The 12,074-nt window shown below is 35.4% G+C and overlaps 1 protein-coding gene across 6 annotated transcripts in view; it reads right to left on the reverse strand.

The window, feature by feature from the left end:
• SUPT3H (SPT3 homolog, SAGA and STAGA complex component) overlaps nucleotides 1-12,074 on the reverse strand; it is a 291,243-nt gene that overhangs the window by 75,781 nt on the left and 203,388 nt on the right. For all 6 annotated transcript variants that reach the window (XM_058183513.1, XM_058183548.1, XM_058183522.1 and 3 more), the window contains 4 exons: nucleotides 8,507-8,619; nucleotides 7,809-7,913; nucleotides 4,617-4,802; nucleotides 1,954-2,061 (listed from right to left, as the gene is read on the reverse strand). In XM_058183513.1, coding sequence (XP_058039496.1) covers nucleotides 1,954-2,061; nucleotides 4,617-4,802; nucleotides 7,809-7,913; nucleotides 8,507-8,619 — 512 coding nt within the window. The remainder of the gene's footprint in view (nucleotides 1-1,953; nucleotides 2,062-4,616; nucleotides 4,803-7,808; nucleotides 7,914-8,506; nucleotides 8,620-12,074) is intronic.

The following is a 12,074-nucleotide window of genomic DNA, read 5'->3' on the forward strand; positions in this document are numbered from 1 at the left end:
AAAGGTTGGGGACCACTGACTTAATGAATCTATAATAGGTTAGATCCTTTTAGGATTTGGGGCAAGAAAGAACTGACAGAGAAAGATTTTATCATTCTGTCTAGGATGCAAATCTATAATATATATATAAAGTAAATATTAGAATAAGTTATCTTAGATAATGAGTCAAAATCTGTTAAAAATAAAAGTGGGGGGGTTGGACAAAAGAGGTGCACACAACACATAGCAATTTTTGCTCCCTCAGTATTTTTTAGCTGCTTTCGTCTCCCTTTTCCCTAGAAGCTACTAAGCTTAAGAGTGCAGTGGTGGTGCAGTGGTTAGAATGCAGTACTGCAGGCTACGTCTGCTGATCACTGGCTGCCAGCAGTTTGGCAGTTCAGGTCTCACTGGCTCAAGGTTGGATCAGCCTTCCATCCTTCCGAGGTTGGTAAAATGAGGATCCAGATTGTGGGGGACAATATGCTGACTCTGAAAACTGCTTACAGAGGGCTGTAAAGCACTGTGAAGCGGTATAAGTGCTATTGTTATTGCTACTACCCCAATTTTGCACCCGTTTATATAATGTAATATTATTGGATGAAGTCATTTTATCTAAGAAATATATTTCAAGTTTCTGAATACTGCATATTTATTATTTATTTAAGCATTAAAGTCCCAATTCTCCAATAATGTGTGCATGTTGAAAAGATTAAATCTTGGGCTAAATTAGAGTCCCTCCCTTAGCAGCTAGCTAGGTGCTGCTGCTACCCACCTGCTGCTCATAAACGAATTAAGATTTTTTTTATAATCCCTTCTTCCTCAATAGCCACCTTTATTATTTCCTAATAGGATTGTATAGAGTATTTTTAAAAAGTGTGATTCACATTACTGTCAGTAAAGCATCTCTCCTCAAAATGACTGAGAGCCAGTATAGTACAGTGGTTCTGGTGTTAGACTAGTAGAGGTACCCATTTACTCCCATTAATAGGAATTCACTGGGAGTCTTTGGGTCAGCCACCAGCCCAACCTAGGGACAAACATTTCTTCCTTAAATAAGAATTAATACATACCATTATTTGATATTTATTTGTTATATTTATATTCCATCTTTCCTCTAGGAGTCCCAGATTGATTCACAAAATAACACTGTTACAAGATCTAAAATGATGCTTTCATTTTCACTGTTTATTTATTTAATTTATATCCCTCTTTAATTTTTTTCTAAATAACTCAACCGGGTGAATATACTTAATATTCCTTCCTCCTCTTATTTTCCCCACAACAACCATTCTATGAGTGGGTTGGGCTGAAACAGAGTGACTAGTTAGCTTCAAGTCATACAAGATGAGTAAATTATAAAGATGAGTTAATAATAGTATCAGAATTGGAACAGATTGGTAAGAGACTATAATATTGACAAACACCAAGGAAACATTTTTTTGGACATTCTTCTGACACCATTCTTATAGCCTTATCCTTTATAAATGGAAATGCTTTGAATATTTAAAAAGAAATAGATAACTTTAAATACAACTTTATGCTTATGTGGAACTAAGATATTTTTTCAATTTCAATGTAAAATACTTCTTCAAGTACATTACCGTCCTTCAAATGGTTTATGAAGTCTAAGTCATTAAGAACCTTTAAATGTATGACTTAAGGAATAAATCTTCATTAGAAAATTGATCAATCCGCTAATTTTAGAATATTTAAATTGTTTAAAGTTGACACTAGGAGTACTCCAAACAAAAATATTTAAACATTAAAAATATTTAAAACAAAAATTATCTTCCTTTGCCCTAAACGAAAGAAAAATATTGTTTCGTTCCCCCAAAGAATTATTCCATTTTTAAAGAAAACTAAAGTTGCCACAAATTGCACTCAATAATTCCAAGGCTTCTTCATTTGACCACTTGAAAATCAAACTTCTCTAAGATTATAAATATAGCTTCTTAAATCTTTGTTATTACATACTGTGTAAGGGGAAAGGGGTCCAATCTTGTGGCCGTAGCGCCGAATGGCCTCTCTGATGTGGGCCGGCTGGATGGCATCACTCTGGGCTTCTGCACAAGCTGCAGTACTCTGCAGCAACAACATCAACAACAACAAAGCACATTCATTGTTATTAAGTCGAAAACATAACAAACACACACTGTGAATTAATTAACAAAATTGATCTTTTGTAGAATTTGCTTATTTCTTTTGAAGAGACAATCATTGTCACACCGTTCACTTTAAAATAAAACTAAATTTCCATAAACAGAGCAAAAAGGAAATTTTATCATAGAAGATAAAAATTACTTATACAACACATGAAGAACAGGAAGAATAGCATTTTCCTTGGGGGGGGGGAGTGTTGGAAGCAACCAACATTAAAACTATAAGTCCATAGAGAACCTAAGAGGAACCTTTGTGCCTCAACTGGGGCTTAGAATGGGTTCACCAGATTGACCACTTCTGATGTTACTAAAAGCCGAGCTTTTTCTTTAGGTCAAGAAAATAAAAGCATTCATTGTTTGGTATGATTAACTCTAGCAAAATTCTTCTGATTTTCCTAAAGGGTAGTCTTTTATCTCCCCTACATGCAATTTTGTAAAAATTGTACTTGTGAAGCTTTCTTAGTAAGTCAAGTGATACCAGTGCTTAGATTTGCCACTTTACTCATATTATGTGATTCAGTGTATAAAGTGGATTTGTAATGCTTTCAATGATTGCTGAAATGCCCAATGTGTGATGAGAAAATCTTTTCTGATAGTGATAGGGATTCCTAGCTAAATGAGATCTTAAATGAAATCTCAATTTGTGCTTGCAGTAGCGCTGCCACAAAAATGTGTGTGTATGTGTGTGTGTGTGTGTTCCAACAGATGGCCTAATTTATGTTTGCATCTATAATATCACATTATATATCTATGGTGCCAAGCTAACATATATTTATTCTGCTCAAAGACTACTAACATTTTCCAAAAGAGGCTTTGTTGAGCAATATTTACTATCAGACACAGACTACTTATCTATGATTCTGGCATTTACATAGTACAAATAATCCTCGATTTATAACAGTTTGTTAATGACAGTCCAAAGTTGCAACAGCAATGGAAAAAGTGACTTATAACTATTTTGTAGCCCAGGTCAAGCGATCAAAATTCACTTGGCAATAACTCTTATTTATGGTGGTGGCAGTGCCCCAGGGTCATGCATTCATCTTTTGTAACCTTCTGACAAGCGAAGTCAAATGGGAAGACAGATTCACTTAGCAACCATATTAGAAACTTAACAAATTTACTTAACAATTGTTGCAAGAAAGGTTGTACAATGGGGCGAAATTCACTTAACTGTCTCACTTAGCAACACAAATTTTGGGTTCAATTTTGGACATAAGTTAAGGACCACCTGTATTTCATTTTCAAGCAACATTTGTTTCAGGCTAGAACTCATAAATAAATAAATAAATCATTTCTAATAATCCAAAACTTATTTCATTTTTTAATCTTATTTATTTTATTTATCCCTTCATGTATTATTTTGTTATTATTTTAAATCTCAATTTAGACTAATTTTACATTTGAATGTAAAAGTAGTCTAAACTGAGATTTAAAATAATAACAAAACAATGCATGAAGGGATAAATTTGAATGACTAGAAGTTTTTTAATGGATTTGGGAAAACATATTCTATCCAAAATGAATCTTCATGGGAAAATTATTCCAAAACTGCAGCATAATAAGGAAATTGATCTCGTTGGAACACAGTCACAAGATCACCTAAAATGGCTGTCATATCTCATATAAACAAATCATAACTTCCAAAGCAACTTAGATTTCCATATGCATTCCATTCCAATTTCCATTTGGCAGCATATATTTGGCAGTACAAAAATGAAACATGTGCTGGGTATTAATTGATTGATTGGTTTTTAATCAAATGCCAACAGCTTTGGGTAGCTTACAAATGGTTAGCAACAGAAAGAAGGCAAACATTAAAAGACAAGCATGATAAGGAGGAAAAGGAGAATTATATGTATTAAACTTTCCACTGTGATTAGCTAAGCCTCACATAATCCTACTCTATCTATGCCTTAGTTTAATAGTTTTTCTATATTCCTATGTTTCTATATTTTCTATATTCCACCTTTCTATTCAGACTAGATTCCCAAGGTAACTTATATTTCAAAACATTCACACACAAAGATAAAAATTATTATACTTCAATGAAACAGGAATGTGTAGCTACCTGGATCCAAAGGAGAAATATGCTTCAGAGGGGACACTAATGTCCTAGCTATACCTGTCAGTATACCTATAGCTATACCTAGCTATACACTGATGTCCTAGCTAGACCTGCTTCCGTAAAGAAGGCAGAAATTGAAGGCAGGGAGTACCTGATAAGCAGGTCATCTTCAGAAGGACCTTTCCTTTAGGCCTTATGATTCAGACAGATCCTTAACAGTTACTCCCAAGCATCATACTGAGTGTCTGACTAGATGGTCTGCAAACCTCTTCAATACTTGTTTTTTAGCTGTCACCTGACACTTAAGCATACTGAAAGACCTGCACACTGTAGAGATAAGCTTTTCCGGAGGACAGAATACACATTTGGAGGAGCTGAAATATTTGATTGTCTCCTTTGTTTTAACTTACTTTCTTCTTCTTTCGCTGTTTGACTTTGGAAGAATCTTGTCCAGTGCTGCCATTCCCCATAGTCCCAGACTGAATTTTCCCAAGGTACTGCAGGCCCATTGATGGCAGGGTGGGTGTTGGTGGTGGAGTATTTTCAGGTGAATCAGGATTACTTTTCATACTTGCAGTCTGCCCTAAAATATGCATCTAAAAAGACAAAATTATTCCTTCACCTATTTTCTCTGAGTACATATACCAATCGTTCCATGTTTTAATGGTAGAAGATGAATATGATCAGAAACTGGGGCATTCCAACAATTGCAACATTCCTTTCTGGAGCTGTTCCTTCCCAAACCTCCCTACTTCCAAAATCCAGAAGGATCCAGTATAGATAAGTTTCTGTTCTTCATAGAGATTATACTTGATTAAACTTCACTGCTGAATCTAAATGTATTCTAATATATATCCTAAATCATACAATTTGAATCCAAATCTTTCTGGTGGAAGTCTAATAGTACTCAAAATATACAATAGTATTCCATAAATATATTTTTAGAAGATGTTCACTGTCCCTGCCACCAGATCTTCCATTTCTAAGATAAAATGGCAACTATAAGTATATGTAGGCATCAATAGACTCTAGGAGATTACTGTATTATAGCAAATAATAATAATAATTTCACTATTTTTATAATATTATAATAATAATTGGAACATCTTACAGCCTGTGATGATACGTTTAACACCACAAAACATTAGCATCTGCCTATTCCAGGTCTTTGAGAAGCACTTGATGGATGGGACAAAAATACCAAATACAGCATGTGTCAGTTTTGGGGGTTTTCTGGAACGCTGACAGTATAAACATCTGGTTCATTATGTAATGAACCATAATTTTATCTTTTAAAAAAACCCTGCTTTGGAACTATCTATATCTAGAGAAATTGCCTTAATAATTCTTAGATCCTTGGTTAGGATCTCAATTATTACATTTTCACCAGTCTTTGACTATAAATCTACTTACAGATTATCTATATAACAATAATTGTTTTAAAAGAAATGGTATAGTTTGATTTTTCTTCTCAATCTATTGCAAGATATTCCTTTGCAACAAAATAAGTATCAGTCTTTTGAGGTATATCAATTCTGAAACTAAAGTTGTGAATGCTAATACAAGTTTTATTATAAATTTATAGTAATAGAATCTTGCAAGACTGTATGTGCTCCTCCCTCTAAACACACACACTTTATCTATTTGAGAACTAGAGGTCATGTCTAAGATGGTTTCTCAGGTTAAATGGCTGCAGTTTCTTCCTTCTGTTCCTCAAGGCTATTTCTACCTGCCTTTGCAGTAGGCATTGGCCACATATAGCCCTGACACGTCGTATTTCTATGTACAGGTCCTAGGATGGGCCCAGGAGGAAGAAAAAAAATGCTCACCTCTGAAAAGGAGTGATTGAATAAATGTTTTAGCATATATAGTTAGTTTCAATAGAAGAGATGAGGATTGAACTGTGGAGTCCTTGGTGTCCTTGAATTTAGTTTTGTTTGCAGCCATTTCATTTCCTGACTAGGTAACTTCATCAGTTAATTCCACTCTATAGGTTCATTTATATGCAGAAAGGTGTGGTGGGAGCCTTTTCAGGAAAAGTGAATTAGACCCCTTAGAGCTTCCATAAAAATTCCTGTTGAAATTTAAGTCCTTGTGATGAAATAAATTAATAAATTATACACTATATTCTGTAAGCTCCTGGAACACCGGGGAACTGCCAGAGGACTGGAAAAGAGCTGATGTAGTTCCCATATTCAAAAAAGGAAAAAAAAATAGATCCAGGAAACTATAGACCCATTATCCTGACCTCAATACCAGGGAAGATTCTGGAAAAGATAATCAAGCAACGAATCACCAAAAACCTAAAAGCAAACAAAGTAATAACCAAAAGCCAACACGGGTTTGTCAAAAACAAATTATGCCAGACTAATCTTATTTCATTCTTTGACAAAGTGACAAAATTAGTAGATCAGAGAAATGTTGTTGATATAATTTACTTGGCTTTCAGTAAGGCATTTGACAAAGTAGACCATAACCTACTACTTGAAAAATAGAAAAATGTGGGTTAGACAGCATCATCACCAGATGGATTCATAACTGGCTAACCAACCGCATTCAACGTGTAGTCCTCAATGGAACTGCATCTACATATCTACATGGAGGGAAGTATGCAGTGGGGTACCCCCAGGGTCTGTTTTAGGTCCAATACACTTCAACATCTTCATCAATGATTTGGACGAGGGGATAGATGGGGAACTCATCAAATCTGCAGATGACACCAAGCTAGCAGGAATAGCCAACACTCTGGAAGATAGGCTTAAGATACAGAAGGATCTTGACAGACTTGAATGTTGGGCGCTATCTAACAAAATGAAATTCAATGGTGAAAAAGGAAGGTTCTGCATTTAGGCAAGAAAAACAAAATGCACAGGTACAGTATATGTGGTACCTTACTCAATAGTGGTGACTGTGAGAGGAATGCTGGAGTCCTAGTGGACAATAACTTAAATATCAGCCAGCAGTATGCTGCAGCTGCCAAAAAAGCCAACACAGTTCTAGGCTGCATAAACAGAGGGATAGAATCAAGATCATGTGAAGTGTTAATATCACTTTATAATGCCTTGGTAAGGCCACACTTGGGATACTGCATCCAGTTTTGGTTACCACGATGTAAAAAAGAGATTCTAGAAAGAGTGCAGAGAAGAGCAACAAAAATGATTAGGGGACTTGAGGATAAAACATATAAAGAACAGTTGCTGGAACTGAATATGTCTAGTCTTATGAAAAGAAGGACTGGGGTGACATGATAGCAGTGTTCTAATATCTCAGGGGTTGCCATAAAGAATGAGTCAAACTATTCTCCAAAGCACCTCAGGGTAGAACAAGAAGCAATGGATGGAAAGTAATCAAGGACAGAAGCAACCTAGAACTAAGGACAAATTTCCTGACAGTTAGAACAATTAATCAGTGGAACAACTTGCCTCCAGAAGTTGTAAATGCTCCATCACTGGAACTTTTTAAGAAGAGATTAGATAACCATTTGTCTGAAGTGGTGTAGAGTTTCCTGCCTAAGCAGGAGGTTGGATTAGAAGACCTCCAAGGTCCCTTCCAACTTTGTCAAATTATTAATTATTAGCTATAAACTTTAAGGTCATATTTACCTCAGAATGGTGATGCTGAATAAAAGTAGCAGATATTGCATGACTAAAAGGGTCACCAGCTTTCGGTATCATATCCTGCTTGACCAAAAGGGCCAAGTCCACCAACTAAGGAAAAAAATGACAATTTAAAAATGAACAGAAGGAAATCTTAACTTGATTGTAAGTATAGGATGCACTACAAAAGAGTGAATTTTTAAAAATGTTTTGATATCAATTTAGTCCTGGAAAGTATTAGAGGCATGTGGTTTTTTTCTTTCTTTCTATGAAGATAGTATCATTCCATATTAATTTGCAATATGGTCATGCAAAATGTCTGCACACCCACCATCCAGCATATGGAACAGCCAGTTTTCCGTAGTCCATTATCTAGACTAAACCATGCATGGACCTGAAGCAAGCATGTTTTCAGTAGAACTATTTCAAAGTTGAATGAACAGGAGAAAAACAAGGCCAATCAGTGGAGGTAAGGCATTTAAAAATAGAAGGAGGAATGGGCAAGGTGGTTGGATATTCCATCCTTGAATTTAAGGGAGTGGCATTGGGAGGCTAAGGAGAGGTGTGGAACAAAAGTATAGGGAAGATCTTGCTAGGCTGGTTGAGTCCGTTGTGGCTGCTGTCCATAATTGCCCTCAAATTCAAATGTAACTAAATGGCATTTCCCTCTAAAATCATCAGAAATAAAAATATTTTCTCATTACCTGTGCTACTGTCTCATATGCTAAATAAGCCAGCATTTCCATAGCACTTGCATTTGGTTTTATTTCCATGCTACTACAGTCCAACCAGTCTCGAAATTTGGAAGCTTTTTTAGCTGTATTGGGAAAAAAAATATTAAGCCTGAATCTTCTGATTTTTACTGTTTCTTATGAAGAGTATAAGACCTTGTAACCTCTGATGTAAGTAATGGAATCCAACATTCAGGATTCCAAGTTCACTGACAAGTAAGTAAGTAAGTAAGTAAGTAAGTAAGTAAGTAAGTAAGTAAGTAAGTAAATAGGTATTCCCCACCTTTATTATTGTTACAAATAACTGAATAGAATAGAATAGAATAGAATAGAATAGAATAGAATAGAATAGAATAGAATAGAATAGAATTTTTATTGGCCAAGTGTGATTGGACATACAAGGAATTTGTCTTGGTGCATATGCTCTCGTGTACATAAAAGAAAAGATACGTTCATCAAGGTACAACATTTACAACACAATTGATGGTCAGTATATAAATATAAATCATAAGGATTGCCAGCAACAAAGTTACAGTCATACAGTCATAAGTGGAAAGAGATTGGTGATGGGAACTATGAGAAGATTAATAGTAGTGCAGATTCAGTAAATAGTTTGACAGTGTTGATGGAATTATTTGTTTAGTAGAGTGATGGCCTTCGGGAAAAAACTCAACTTGTGTCTAGTTGTTCTGGTGTACAGTGCTCTATAGCGTCGTTTTGAGGGTAGGAGTTGAAACAGTTTATGTTCTGGATGTGAGGGATCTGTAAATATTTTCACGGCCCTCTTCTTGATTCGTGCAGTATACAGGTCCTCAATGGAAGGCAGGTTGGTAGCAATTATTTTTTCTGCAGTTCTAATTATCCTCTGAAGTCTGTGTTTTTCTTGTTGGGTTGCAGAACCGAACCAGACAGTTATAGAGGTGCAAATGACAGACTCAATAATTCCTCTGTAGAACTGAATCAGCAGCTCCTTGGGCAGTTTGAGCTTACTAAGTTGCCACAGAAAGAACATTCTTTGTTGCCCTTTTTTTTTTTTAAGGCAGCAAACATATCTAACACAATGTTCCTCTTCCAATTTTCCCCAAACAATCACCCTGTGAGGTGGGTTGGGCTGAGAGTGACTGTCAAGCTGCCTCTGATTATATTTAGGAAAGAATACACCTTGACTTCATTTGCAAATAAAGAAAAGTACTTTTACTAAATACATCCGGACTGCAGCAGTATAAAGTTGGATCTGAAACACAATATGGCTAACATTCCATATCCCATCGTTAGTCCCTCCTCCCACAAGAGGTCAGCCATGTCTGGTCCAATGCCAGCTCCTTCTCGGCCCCCCGTGGTAATCTTCTTCCGCAGGTCTCTGGCTGTAAATCATCTCAGGAATGCAATGTCTGTTGAAAGCCCGCGCTCTAACATTCCTGCTGAATTCAAACCATCAATCTCCCCTCCCCTTGATCTCATGTCAGACGACACTCTTAAAGAGCCCTCTCTACTTAACCTGAATCCATGAGCTATGTACATTACACATAAAACCCCACTGCAATCTAACTACTGAATATAAAGTGTACAAAAGGATGTGAGGATTGGAGTGGAGGCTGACAGTGACTAGCTTAAGGTCACCCAGCTGACTTTCATGGCTTAAGGCAGGACTTGAACAAACTTTTCAGCGAGACAGCCAATCATCATCATCATCATCATCATGTCCTGTGCTAAGCACATTGGGCTACAAGCATACTCCACAATTTTCGGTCCGCAGCTATAGTCTCTGCATGCTTCCATTTAAAGTTGATGTTTTTCAGATCTTCCTGAAATGTTTGGCACCAGGCTTGCTTTGGCCTTCTTCTTTTTCTCTGACCATCTGGTGGTATCCAATTGATTGTGGTTTTTGCTAGACATTGCTCACTCATGTGGCAAAGAACATTCTTCGTTCTGTCACTATCTCAGAGTCTTCAGGAATTACTTCTTTGTAGAATTTCCTCGTTTGTGATATGGTCCCGATACGAAACATTGTTGGAAGACATTGATTTTATGAATAATTCTTCTTGTAGATTTCCCAATTTCACTGGCATAGATGGCAGTCAGTATGACAATGGAATTAAATAATCTGATCTTTGTTGCTGGCAAAGAAGCTAGCAGTTTTAGGTAACTGAAGAACTACTTTGTTAACAATGCAGTCTCCTGGCTAATGTACCATTACTTTATGCTAAATAAATAATAACTGTCCTTTTGGATAAATGGATATAATATTAAAAGAAATGAAAGCTTCCCCATGCTTTAAAATATGTTTTAAATATGTTTCTTCTTTTTCTTTTTTAAAAAGGTCATTCTGGCATGTTGAAAACAGAAGTGGAAACATCATTTACAAAGCATACTGATAAGATCCTACATTTAGATAGTTTTCAATTCAGACGGCAGGTAATGTGAGTCTCCTACATTGATTACAAGTTGACTTTTTTGGGGCAGTGGGAGCACAGGTGAATGTGTAATTATTTTATTCCATATTCCATGTTATCACTTATTTCTGAATATAATTTATATTAATATCTGACCAATATTTTGATTTATTTCAAAATGCATTTCATTCTTTAACCAAGTCTGTGCAATATTTCTCAAGTAAGCATTGAGCATTTTTGAATTGGATATTTCAAAAACAGCTATTATTTTTATACTAGGTTTTCATTTCTGTGTGTATAGATGAATTCTACTAAGTAACTACACTATCTCAGAAAACAATATGTATTTATATAAGTGTTTTTCCAAGTTCAAATTTTTGATACTATTGTCTGAAAGAAATATATAATCAAGGTGTATCCTTGATTATAATTAAAAGGTGCAAAATGTGAGGTTATCACATTTTAAGATGAAGAGTTTTCACTTAACTATTTACAGATGCTTAAAATGAACTCAGAAAAAAGCAATGGAACAGCAAAAACACTACTTACAGACTAAACTTCTCTGCTATTTGACATTTACAGAAGACACAATTGTGGATGTGTCATTTATTCTTCACATTGTGATCCTCAAGTGAACCAGTCATTTCTCCAAATCGAGTGCTTGTTATGGAAAACTAGATAAGTGCCTTTCATTTAAAGATTTTGTGCTTTTATGCTTTCATTTATCACTGGAACACACTGTGCTATTTTTTTTAGTTTTTTTTTATGACTCCTTCAGTGTGCTCTTTTTTTCTCTTTGACCTCTAAGCTCTTAGCATTATTTGTAGTTATTTTTTATTATTGTTTTGTGATAAAGAGCCTTAATGAAGTAATAGATAACTAAAGTTATGTTATTTGGAAATGTAGGGACATACATGGTAACTTTACCAGGTTAATTAATTAATTAAAAACTGGCTGTAGATTTAAAATTAATCCCAACATCAGTTGTACTTTTTCTTACTACTATTGATCTCATTAATTTGCCATCACATTCTGCTCTTTTTAAGCAGATCCTTGAATGGTTCTGCCTTTATTCTTTCTCTACTTTTTCCATAGGAGGAAAACTCACAACATTATTTCAGGATTTTGTCCTTGTTAAATATAAGATG

This window comes from Ahaetulla prasina, chromosome 1, assembly GCF_028640845.1.
Source record: "Ahaetulla prasina isolate Xishuangbanna chromosome 1, ASM2864084v1, whole genome shotgun sequence".
NCBI lineage: Eukaryota > Metazoa > Chordata > Lepidosauria > Squamata > Colubridae > Ahaetulla > Ahaetulla prasina.